The 12,962-nt window shown below is 34.6% G+C and overlaps 2 protein-coding genes across 9 annotated transcripts in view; both read right to left on the bottom strand.

The window, feature by feature from the left end:
* The window catches only part of LOC116172092 (dedicator of cytokinesis protein 3), a 33,548-nt gene extending 27,086 nt beyond the window's left edge, over positions 1-6,462 (bottom strand). For 2 of the 3 annotated variants that reach the window (XM_031489225.1, XM_031489224.1), the window contains exons 1-3: positions 6,325-6,462; positions 5,562-5,839; positions 4-152 (exon numbers count right to left, since the gene is read on the bottom strand). In XM_031489225.1, the coding sequence (XP_031345085.1) occupies positions 4-152; positions 5,562-5,839; positions 6,325-6,361 (464 nt within the window). In that variant the 5' untranslated portion in view covers positions 6,362-6,462. Of the gene's footprint in view, positions 1-3; positions 153-198; positions 428-5,561; positions 5,840-6,324 lie in introns of those variants that run through there. The other variant, XM_031489226.1, reaches the window with a different exon arrangement.
* Positions 6,463-8,091: 1,629 nt separating this feature from the next.
* LOC116170456 (protein FAM107B) overlaps positions 8,092-12,962 on the bottom strand; it is a 31,639-nt gene continuing 26,768 nt past the window's right edge. For 4 of the 6 annotated variants that reach the window (XM_031486874.1, XM_031486872.1, XM_031486875.1 and 1 more), the window contains 4 exons: positions 11,306-11,381; positions 10,739-10,907; positions 8,461-8,623; positions 8,092-8,405 (listed from right to left, as the gene is read on the bottom strand). In XM_031486874.1, the coding sequence (XP_031342734.1) occupies positions 8,328-8,405; positions 8,461-8,623; positions 10,739-10,907; positions 11,306-11,381 (486 nt within the window). In that variant the 3' untranslated portion in view covers positions 8,092-8,327. Of the gene's footprint in view, positions 8,406-8,460; positions 8,624-10,738; positions 10,908-10,957; positions 11,102-11,305; positions 11,382-11,429; positions 11,490-12,962 lie in introns of those variants that run through there. The other 2 variants (XM_031486876.1, XM_031486877.1) reach the window with 2 other exon arrangements.

Consider the following 12,962-nt stretch of genomic DNA (forward strand, 5'->3'; position numbering starts at 1 on the left):
CACCGATTGCCCCAGTCGATCTTGCCGATGATCTTCAATTTTAACTCGCGTGTTTGGTCCTGAGTCAATGTACCTGAAACTAGTTGCCTCCTCCATTCCAACAGATCACGCATCACCTTACCAACGGTCTCAAATTTGTACACCTCCCTATCCTGAAATTAGAAATATTGGTAAACTTAAAAAATCTGCAAAAATTACCTTTAATAATTTATACAGGGCTATCATCACAGACTTGATTGCTTATATCTTCAACAACTACGGCAGGGAATTAGGAAAATTACTGTGACTATTCATTCTACTGGGCATGTGCAACAAAAGCAAAACGTATGGAAAAAATATCATGAAAATGATTTTTCCCTGCAAGTTTTTCACATGCTGCATAATTAGGATTGTGTTTATTCATGTGCATCAGTGACATTGCGTAAAGAAATCAAGGTATAAGAAAAGAAGGATTATTAACACAGTTAATCGCTTGTGTCCAAATTTCCAATGAAATTACACAACATTCAAGTTAAACGTAAGCAATGTTAATGACAACGAAGTTCACGTGAATTTTATGAACAATTACACATAATGAAATTCACATTTGTTTTAATGATGTTAACTACGCCATTAGCGGCATGGAAACTACGTTATTATTTTATTTTGAACGCAATTTTTACTAACTGAGATCTTACAAACCACCTGAAGGTAGAATAAATATACAATAAATTTCAGTTGGATTTACAAACATACTTCCAAGGACAAGAGTGATCTACAGAATCTATGGCTTTCCAAAGACTCCAATGGCCAAAATATCAAAAGGTTCCTTTCTTCCAAACTTTACTTTACCTTAAAAATACATTTCCAGAAAATTAGCATCCAGATGTCTCATTTCACCGTTGGCACTGTTCCAAATTGGGAATAAATCAAAATACTGATCTAGTACACTTTGTGTGACCAACATTTCAAACGATATCTTGTGGCAATTCCGTTCAAAGGTGCGCCATTGTGGTTAGTTTTTGGATATAACAAACGAAAGTTCAATTCATCTTCTTGGAGGCGCTTTTTTTAGTTACAGTCATGCTTGAGAAAACATTTGATTTATGCTGATCGCCAATGAATGCTCTAATGAACTAGTTTCAAGGTCTCAACGAAATTAATTTCTACCACCCCCAGTCCTTACCGTAGGTATAGGTAATTTGTAGAGCGGACGATACCCACAAAGGCGATTGAAAAGTCTGGAAAAAACATACCCCTTGGTGATGTCAAAACTTTAAGTGTGAATATCTTCAAAACGGTGTGCCAGAGGGCACGAGTGAAGCATATTAACGAACATCTGGACGAGGCATTTGTACTAGCGATGTGAAAACTTAAGTGTGAATATCTCGAAAATGGAGCGTCAAAGCTGATTAGTGCTGGGGGACTTAATTCTTCTTGTAGTTTTTAATGTGTGCCTTTGATTCAATCAAGAAAATAAACATCAACAAATTATGCACGCTACTACCAAAAATAGCTAAGCAACTTCAGAAAAAAATACGCTTTATTGGCAAAAGAGCCATTTGGTCAAGATGGGCCAAAGGTCACCTGACATAGTATGTAAACAATTATATATTGTGCAACTATTCTTTAAACCAAAACCAATAACAGGCCATCATGTCTTGATGGACAGGTTTTTGAGTACACCCTTTTCGCTTTTATAAAATCGTTTCCTCTTTCCTGCTGGAACATCTCCAAAAAGAGCGTGAAATATGATGAAAATAATGTATCGAAACTTCAGTTTATTCCTAAAGACACTAAAAGAAGGGCAAGTATGACATCCCTTAAAGATACACACAACCTTTTGTTTAAAAGAGTATGTAAACTCTGTTCTGTTATGTGTTATTAAACACATGGACATTGCACACTGTCAGTTGTGAAATTCTAATTATTTATGACCCAGCCATCAATAACCAGTTACATTTTTGTTGTAGTTTAAAAAAAAATTTGAATACGTTACTTTAATGTCAAATAAACCCCAGACATAAAATTTTGTTGGCTGCATCTATTTAGAGAAGTATGCCATTTTGGGTAGGTATCTTAAAAATTTGGTTTCCACAGATCCCAAAAACGTAGGTAACTCAGTTTGTTCCAAAATCATCTCAACTCTGCGTTTATGTGTGATTGAAGACAGTGTTTCTGGGATATCGATCAAATGCGAATTACACATAAAAAGACATGTCTTTAGTAAAGCAGAAAGTACTTGCTTCCTACATCATAAAGAGATAAAAGAGAGCTTTTTAATAGGTAGGTATAGCATTTCCTCACCATAGTGTAATCAATAGCTTTTCATGTGGGGGTGATCACATCTCTGTAGTTTGGTAATATGAGATACAAGGATGGTAAAGTTAAAAAAAAAGTTTTTTTAATAACAGATAATATCGTAGACATCTTTATGAAATTTGGTACATGTCTTTTATGCATCAAGGTGAATTTTCTCGAGCATTTTCTGATGTGCAAAATTTTTATTTTCTCTACCAGTGGCGTCCGTAAGGCTTTTGCATTGAATATTTTTGGAGAAAAAATACTACGCCACTGCTTTCTCTTAAAATAAAAATTAGTTTTTAAATCCTCATTCATTTTTGAGCAAATTTGATCTTCTCGTTTTTCTTTGTCCGACGCACGGTTTTCGCCGAGGTTTTGGCTTAAAAAAATGGTGAAAAGTAAAAAAAATCTGAAATAATTCAAAAAAATTTCGGTATGTATGGTGACATCATACATAAAATTTACTGCCAATAACAAAATACATTGAATAAAAACTATGGGATTCCATTTACAACAACGTAGGTACGACGTACGAAGATCAACCTCCAGTTAAATGGAAAGCACATCTCAAACTGAAAATATTTTAGCTAAAATGAGCTCAAAAAATACCCTTGTACACAAACTTTCAAAAACCTATTCACAGTAGTTTCTATATGCGGTTAAAAAATGGATTATTTGGTACCTACCTCAATCTTTTGTACTGAATGTATTTGAGTATAAATAATTGAAACTTCTACAAAATGGCAGAACCGAGGGCAGAACCATTACTTACGGGCGCAAATTGAATTAGTAGGGAACTACGCGACTTTTGAAAACTTGGTGCACTTTGAAGTTGGAACCGCAAATTTTAATTTACCTATAAAATAGTGTTGTAAAATTCCCGTAATATAGTTATCGTTACGAATATTCGGGAACTTTCGAGAATATTCGGAAATTTTCGAGAATCGTTTACAAAATATACTATACTTATTTATTTATTTTTGGTCTTTATTTGTAAGTAGGCGGGGTTTCAGCCAAGGCTGCGCTACCAACCCAACGCATTACACATTTACAAATATATCCATGCCCGAACACAGTACCACAATCGACCTTCCACATCACTGCACCACACAGGTTCTACACTAATTACAATACACCCAAAGACCGAATCAATCTTTTAAACAAGTTCTGTTTTTTTTTTAATAAAACGCATCTGAGTGTCAAATTGGTTATTTACTTAACATACATAAAAGAGAACTGTTCAGTCTCAATTCATATGCCATAACCTCGACCATAACATATACTGCACCTTCAAAACAAAGATTCAGACTTTTTGGGAAATATTGCAAAATTCTCTGGGAAATATTCGCGCCTCACAAAGCTACTATTAGTCTATCTACAACTATAAAACTGTTTGCAGATAAACACTCAACCTGTGGGTGCAACTGCAACTCGTAGCAAAAATAGAGTTTTAAGGGCAAGTTTGGAAACAACAAACTTTCTCCTCTGTGATGGTTTTGTTCGTCCATCCGTCTGTTGCTCGACTAACTTAGAACGAAAGAAAATCTCAAACTTTCGCCAATCGGTGTCGACGAGTTCAAGCATCAGTCCTATTGAATATGAGCCGGATTAAAAGTCAAGTTTATGAATGCGAGCTGATTTAATTAGGTACGAGCAGTGCATAAACGATCTACTGTGCGGTAATTATTTTATTTGCGAGGTGATCTTGTGAAATTTCAATAGACATAAAACCAAATCCATGCGCATGTAATTATGAAACAAATTGGCTGCAATTTTAACAGTAGCCCTTTTCAATGCCTGCAAATCGGTGGCGTATGTCAGCTTAAAATCTGAGTAAGTATCTTGAGGATGGCGTATCGGAAGAGGATACTCACAAAAGGATAATGACAATTGATGACTAAACGTTTTTATTAGTGAAACCAAAACTTCAAATCAAATATATCGAGAACGGGGTATCAGACAATTTCCCTCTTGAAAATGGGGTTCTGGGTTGTGATTAACGTTTTGTCCCGTACTGTAGGTACTACAGGTGCACGTAAAACTCTTCAAAAATATTTCCAAATGAGTCCAACAAATTCTTATACCTTATCTGTCCCCTAAGAAGAAGAAAACATCATACATAATTTAACATTAAATATCTTAGACCTTAGTTTCCACCTACTTTTCCTAACAACCCTGCTAAAATATGAACATTGACGGGATGATGTGCATTTGTGAATAACCTCGTGAATAACACCACAAACCTCATTAGTAAATAGTCATTTTTCCCTTACAAATTGCATTCTACATCAAATAAAAGGAAGACTGCTTGGGACAGATTCTGCCATATATATTAATAATGATATAAAAATACGTACTTGTGCTATAAGCAAACTAGGTGTCTGGACAATATTGTTGTTAATAAATTGCTAAAGATATAAGATTCCTTCTTTTCTGCCAAAAGTAAGCCTGCCTTATATCAAAATTTAAATTAAATTAGGCAACTTTCTATACTTTGATGAACAATTATTTCAGTTCATAAGCGCCATAAAGCATAGATTATTATTTACTGGCTGATAATAATTAACTAATGAAAGAATTCATTAACCATTGTTCCAACTTATAATCAGCGTCTCCTAGAAATATTACTGTTATAAAGTGATTATGAAGTGAAAAATCAAAGAAAAAAAAATAAGCTGATTATTAATACCTATAAGTAATTACGAGAGTAATTATTAGCAACTTGAATAGTTTTGGGCCCTAGAAGAATCCTTCTAGACTGCTGGTTGTGCCCTCTGTTGGGTTTGTATGGAGTTACTTAGAATATGAACGATTCTGAAGCGCACAGGAACTGCTTCCTCAATAAATATCTAAGAGTGATTCAATACATGTGATTTGTCATTTAATCTCGTAAATAAGTATATCCTAATGACGTTCAATCTAGGCAATATAAATAGAATTTCATTACTATCACAGAAACTACATATCTTATCCATTATTTTAAAAATGTAAATCCAATGTTTATAGAACAATTAAAGGCCTGTATGAATGAAAGTGACCTTAAATTGTTTTAAATAGACATTTACTGATGCAAGATGGCAATCTGCATTAGCTTACCAAATTTCACCTACATACTCTGCACGTTTTTTTTTTTCTATAAAGTTCAACATTAACAAATGTGACCTTCGTCCACTCATATCTTCAATTACCTAATTTAACAATGCATTAGTGTAGGAGGTATGTTTTGAAAACAAGTTCAAGGATAAGAAATTGTAGGCAAAAATGTAAAACCCGCTCACCACAAACAACTTCTTCCATATATCTCCCCATTCTCGTAAAACCAGTGTAACTTCCCGAACGACCGGATCCTCAACAGGTACGACGCTCTCGAACAATCCTTCATTGTCCACTTTACAGTTTTTTAAATAAATGTAAGTTTGAGGGAAAATCCCCTTAACTGCCCGATTTTTGGTCGAAAAGCCTCTATACCAACCCTGGCACTCTTCTAATATCTGCACGGTTTCGCCAATTTCCAAAGACAGTCCAAATTTAGTATCACCTCTCCAATTATATACGGCTAGAAAAAAACATACAAAACTTTAATAGTGCTGCATGGATTCGAGGAAGGCACAACCCTAAGTGAAATATTTCTAATTATATATTCCAGACAGGTTCTTAAGAGGAAATAACATTTAAAACTTGTAGATATATTAACGAAAGACGACAGGAAGTAAAACGTCTGTGGAGTTCATCAAGTAGTACAGTCGAAAAAAGAATTTTCCTATAACTTATCGAAACATTTGAAATTGGTGTTCAATTAACTATTAATAATCATGTCCTTTAAGTTTAATTTTATTCAAATGTACTTTGGAATCAGATACAAAACTACTTATATAATTTTGTTCAGTGAGACAGTTAAGGAGGTCTTTGTATACAAATGCGAAAAATGATCTATTTACAAGTCAAAACAAATCAATCATAAAAAAAACCTAACCCAATAACAAATGAATACATGACGTTGACAGGTGACAATAATAGCAAAAACAATTGAGTAACACCTACCGACGCCGTATTTTTTTGTTTTTGTTGGAATCCACATCGTAACTACATTTAATTTCACTTATAACTCATATTACACTATTATTAGAGGATGCATAACAATCAATAGAACTCGACAGTGTACGCCATTATTTGAACCTGTCAAATTAGTGACATCTGACGTCACGTGGATGGTACTAATAACAGAACACAGGAACTGAGGATATGGAACATGAAACAGTATGATGTCGAACATCATTGACGGAGTGTGTGATGGGTTGCCTATAGTATGCAAGTTATCACATTTTCTGAAGTATACCTACAATACCTACCGCAACAGATCTTCTTTTCTCCCTTCTATGAGGGGTTACTGTTTCTGACTTCTCCTCCCCCATTCATATCCACACATACTCTTCATCCAAACCCTTCTCTCTCAAGTCCACCAAGACACAGTGCTTTCAGCTTCTCCTTGGGTCTTCCTCGCAGCCTTCTACCCTCTCTTTGCATTCCGCTAGACCTTCTTCCATCATATCCCTCTTCCCTTCTCATTACATGCGCAAACCATTGCAGTCTTCGCTTCTGAACCTTTTTTGAAACTTCAAACTCAATACTACTAATAGTATATAAATGTAATGTACGGCAAGTCATTTTTTTCTAAACTAACGCAACCCTCCACTCTTGAAATGTGCAAAAAAAACTAAATAAATAAAATCCTTCATGTGTTATGGTACTGTAAAATGAAAGGTCTCGATGAAGGGAATTGTTTTCCATCAACCCACTAGTCTACAGTATGGCCAGTCATAATTTCTTCCACATCTTGAAGTCTTAAATAGTATCGGAAAAGGATAGGTGGGTACTCACAAAACAGATACTTATTTAAGTATGTCCGTTTTCCGTTCGTGTGAACTTGAAACACGTGTCAAAATCGTTATTCATGCAGCAAGATCTTTTGGAAAAAGACCAAGAGCATTATCTTAATGCCCAAGACATGCAAAGGAAAAATAAATGGTCGTTAAAAAAGTGATGGTAATACTGCAGATCCTTACGAGGTATTCCGTTGTATCGGTTTATTATGTGTTGCAACATGTTATGTCTTGCCCATCCTCCCTTTAGGGAATCAGATGATAGGTATAAAGAATGTGGAATCCTTTTTGTAGAGCCTCCACAGACGGTGGTCATTACAAGTTAGGGCGTTGGATTTAGAACCTGGGGTGCGGGGGCATAGTAGAGTACACGCGCGGGTTACTGACCTTCGATTGCGCCCGCTCAAGAAACTACCAAATCGCGCGTGTGAACATGAGTATCGACTACCAAAATTTGCCTTAAAAGAAAAGCGAGGCGAGAAGAGTTTTCAAATTGATGCCATAGATAAAAGTAATTCAATTGTGCATGGTTGCAACTATCAAATACATTCCGCGGGAGCAAAAGCAGCCGCGAAAGGGGGGGAAAAATGCATTCAATCCCATAATCTTTGTATATAAACAATGATAATAGGTACCTGTCCTTATTTAGGTCAATGCATTGAATTTGATAGTTATAAATTCAATGGTCGGTGTATGATATATGCAAACATAATCTTTTTCTCACTTTGGCCACATACAGGATATGAATTTATGTAATCATGGTCTGATAACATAAATAGCAATAAACCAGCACAGTAAGTGATGTGTGAAAGTAGTTAGGATAATTTCATTTGTACAATTTTTGTAACTTTTTCAAAACAAAGGCACCAATTAGGTAATAACACAATTAAATATATACAAAATAATGTATTACACTATTACCAGCTTGTAAATATTACATGATGTTTATTATGTAAGTCAAAACTAAAAGAAAGAATCCTATCACAATGTAAAACGAATAACTATTGTTAATACGAACTTTTTAAAGTACTTAATACAATCAACATACCTACCTATACACTATAAATAATTAATAATACAATGAGAAGATGATCATATGAGAATGCAAAAATGTTATACGAAAATATTTTTGCGTAGATGTTTAAAAAAATAAATCATTATCATCTATTTGGATTCAGTTCTTGTTCGTAATTTTGCTCTCGCTTCTAGAAATTCTTTACTGAGCCCTTTATCATCATCGCACTAAAAAAAGGTTTTATTAATAAAAAACAGGCCAATTGTACAAACGGCTACTTACCTCAACCACAACGGCATCTTGCCGCCTCTTGATTCTGTCTGCTAATGCCTTTTCTAATTCGTGTGAACTTATGTGATGATCTAATTCCTTTCTTGCGACGTTATCTTTATGTTTTTCTAATGCTCTTTGAAGTTCAGACTTTTGGTTTAATACGTTTTTACCGCTGTAAATAAAAGTAATGATTAGATAGTGAAAATGAGTGGCACACATTCCAGCGTGAATAATTTAACAAGTATTCATCTATGACGTTGTGGGATAAGTGCGTGCTTTATATGAGGGAATTGATTAGAGCAGAGCTATCTTATGACTGTATATTTTATATTATATTATGGGTATATCAGTAGTAAAATGAGCCTCGGGTTATCGAGAAAAACTCGCATAGAGAAGAAAGATGCTAAATTTAATCGAGATTGGCATATTTTACGCATCGGTACCCCCCTTTAAGATCATCTTGGACTAGCACTAGGAGATTAGCGAGGTTAAATAAAAATGTTTCGTGTGTTTCGGATACGATTAAAATTACAAAAAAACGAAAAATACAATTTCAAAAAAGTAACTCCTTCTGTCGTAAAAACAAAAACAAAAGGTTTAATGTGAAAGTTTTTATACCGATAAGATAAACTCATAAATGATATCAACATGAAATTAAAGATAGTGGCCACTGATGTAAACTTTTTACATTATTCAAACGCCAAAATATTAGGTCATTGTTCGACTGAGTAGTAAACGCCAAAGTGTGACATTATTGCTATAGGAGATTTTCCTTCTCCTGTCTTCGGAGGGAAGTGTTATGGAAGAACACCAATTTAATTTTGCACAATAATTGGGTTATTTATTGGTTATTTTACCTACGTGTATTTAGTTCACATTTTCAAGACTGAATAATGGTTTTCCCTATTTATTGCAATTTCTGTCTTATCAAACATACTGATAACTATGCATTTTTCAAATTAGAAAAAAATAAGGAATTTATTGGTGGAAAAAATTTCATACATTCCATTTGAAAAAAAAAACTTTGGTACTGTATCTTAAAAACTCATGGAAAATAATAAAATACCCACTTACTAAGAGAATCTTTTACATAACTTTTATTCTTTCTACTTTTTTGATACTCCAACATAAGCATGTATAGGTGAGGTAGGTCAGGATTCCATTTCGAACAATAAAATCAAGTCTTTGATGTCCACATGCCGAAAACCTTTCAATGACCTTGTCTATATCAATGCTGTGTATCAGAGGCGTAGGTACCGTGGGTAAATGACGCCTATGGTAAACACCGATCTTGCGCCCCTCTCCGACCGTCCATCTGTAGGGGGTCGGGACTTTTTTCTGTTTAACATAAAAGTGTTACTCATCAATAATAATGTCCCACTGTCAATGTCTTTTTTTTATACATAAGTATATCTATAAAAGCGCCCTAGCGCCCTTTTCGCATTTAAAAAGCACACATTCAAAATATACGCGATACAGACTGATTCAAATCTGTGTGAAATCTGTGTATTTAAAAATAATTGGTTGTTATTGCTCACCCAGTCAATGGAAAAAATACTTAAATTTCTGGGGGGGACGGGGTTCCACATAGCATCAGGTGCTATGATGTTATCAAATCTTTTCGAAATTGCTCATTGATTAATTAAATTAAGCGATTCTCTATATGACCTTTCCTACTTGATGTGGTTATTCCTCGGGTTATTCAATTATCAGTTAGCTATTGACACAGTTTGGAGTCTCTGCTTTTTTTTTGATAATAAATTTGTTATTTCCTGGCAAATGGAAAATGTCTGTCTGATTTCCCGCGCAGGCTTCACAAACCTTCCTAAGTTGGATTATCCAATGGTTGAATTTAATTTATTTCAGCGCTTTTAAGGTTATCAAAGTAAAAACCGATGCATACTTGGCAGTCATCTTCATAAAAACAAGAGTTACAGTTCTGAAGCGAGGTATGCAAATTTGAAGTGTAGGTATATACACTAATTATATACACTAAATGACTAAACAACAGGTGGACCTAGAATAGACCACACTAATTATATTATTATTAAAAATATAATAATTATACTTTATGGGGTAGTTTTGTTTATATTAGACTGTACCGGAAAACCACAAAAAAGTAGTAGTACTTTTTGCAAATCGCGTGCTTAAATGGTGTTTAATTATACTCAAAAATTATATCTTAGATTTAGACCGAATTAAACAACTAGGTATATTCATACCGACAATATACCGACGTATAATAGGTGCATAAAGCAAGATAAATTGATTTTTTCGGCGTACTTACATTTTTTGATTAAATAATAATTCCCTGTGTAGATTTTGTCGGTCCGTATTTTCTAGCATTGGATTTCCGGGCTTTCGTGGTATAATAAGGCCGTCCTCGGTAAAATGGGGCTGCGCAGGTGAATGAAGTGGAGCCTTTTGCGATTCCGGTATCATATCTATATCCGAATCTGGAGAAAGAGAAAGTACAATTAGCTAACTTGTAATCAGAAAAACTCACTCGATACACCGATTTCGAAGAGGTGTATTTTTTGACGGATCATTTCGCCTGCGGAACCGGCTGAAATGGAAGTGAGATATTCCGCATGTTTCTCGACTTTTGTTTTAACGTCATTAGAAATATTTGTTATCCTATTAAGGAGATGTAGTTCAAGGTGGTGAGTTATTTATAGTTCTGTGCTTTATGGAAAAAGCGAACGCGCGCGCCTGTTTATAATTAAATTTTTTCGCTAATTTTATATGATTAATTTTCATTTATAAGGCGTATGGTAAATAAGGTACTTTCATACGAAAGCGAAAGTTTGTTTTTGCATTTTGAGTTCAGTAAAATTTCTATACGGTAACTTACCTAGGTCTTTATTTCCAAGTTTTAACTTCAATTCTTCTATGGTGTGGTCTTTAACCGGATTCTCCTTTGTCAGCTCCTGAAAAAAACAATAAACCACAATTAATGGCAATGATTAGATGCGAACCATACACGCGTAATTCCAAAACTAATTTGGAAACGCAATTTGCATAGAAAATATGTTTGAAAAGGTTTTATGGACGCGTTGTTAAATAATAAATGAGCGTATTGTACCAACCAGAACACTACGTACCTACCTACCTACAACGCATCCGTAGGGTGATAACAGAATTAATTACATGTACCTATATTTGTTAAGTGATAAAAAAGCATGTATGAATCCGTTAAAGTACAACGTACTTTGACTATTATATATCTGTCGTTAACACGCGTTATGAACGGTATGAATTGCTACACGCCAATATTTTTTCCGAGATTTTTTCAATTACATAAAAAATCAATTAAAACACCTATTAAGGCTTTCAAAGATAAGCTAACAATAAGTTGCAATAGCCAATTGCACGTGATTTAAAAAGCACGTAATATGCGATTATTCATTCTTTCAATGCTACGCATCGCGCCGCAATTTAAACACAATCACGATTACTAAGCGATGAGCAATAATTGGTACCTTCCATACAATAAAGAGATGTTCACGTGCCTTGATAGCAATTAACGTAGAGGAAATCGGTTCTGTTGCCGTGATATTGTCACTATTGTCAGTATAATTGCGATATAAAAAACAAACTAGTCCAGTTCAAATGGGGCTCATTTTACTGTGTCCATCCTAGAATTTTTAGTTCTCCTTTGGTAAATATGGGCCCATTGATTATGAGACAGCAAACCTAACAAACCAGACTCGGCAAATCAATGAGACAGTAATATAATAGACATAAGACGATGTTTGGAGAAGTCCTACCAAAACCAAAGTTGCCTATGTTCAGAAATCTCGGAAATAAAAATTCAGGACTATCTTTTTAGCACATTTTTCTAAGAATTAAGAAAGAACTGGTACGCAGTGTGATTCCGGCATAGAACAGTCAAAGAATGATTCTTTGAATAAATTACATAGTAACTGACTTATAAACGCTATCGTTGTAATAAAATCACTTAAAATTGTCCAATACATTCCCTGGCCAATGTATATTTTTGCAAGTGAATAATCAGAAGACTACTGCACGCCAATAGAAAGCTCGGATAGTGAGAAAGGTATATGAAGGGAGGGCATAGTGAGCGTAATCGTAGCTTTAAAAAAATAAAGACGATAAATATTGCATCTGGTGACTGACCATGGATTGGGGGTTACAATCTGAAGGAAAAAGGAAAGCTATTATAGTACCTCTACACCTGCAGAATGGGACAGGTGGTGGCAGGATGGTATTTTCTTATGTTATATCCACTGAAGTGATTTACATGGAAGATCAAAAATGCTAAACCGTTTGCTTTATTGCATACGTGCACCTAAAAATAAACCTGCACTGCACCAATATAAAACTCGTAAAAGTGGCGTAAACTTGTTCTACCTAGCATAACGTATAGGCACGTACGATTTACCTTTACACCGTTTTTAAAGCACTCATAACACAGTCCGTTCTAGGTGGATTAATAATAAATTTCGTTTTGAACAATGAGATTGGCTAATCATTCGAAACTGTTTGAG

This window comes from Photinus pyralis, unplaced genomic scaffold (assembly GCF_008802855.1).
Source record: "Photinus pyralis isolate 1611_PpyrPB1 unplaced genomic scaffold, Ppyr1.3 Ppyr1.4_LG5, whole genome shotgun sequence".
NCBI lineage: Eukaryota > Metazoa > Arthropoda > Insecta > Coleoptera > Lampyridae > Photinus > Photinus pyralis.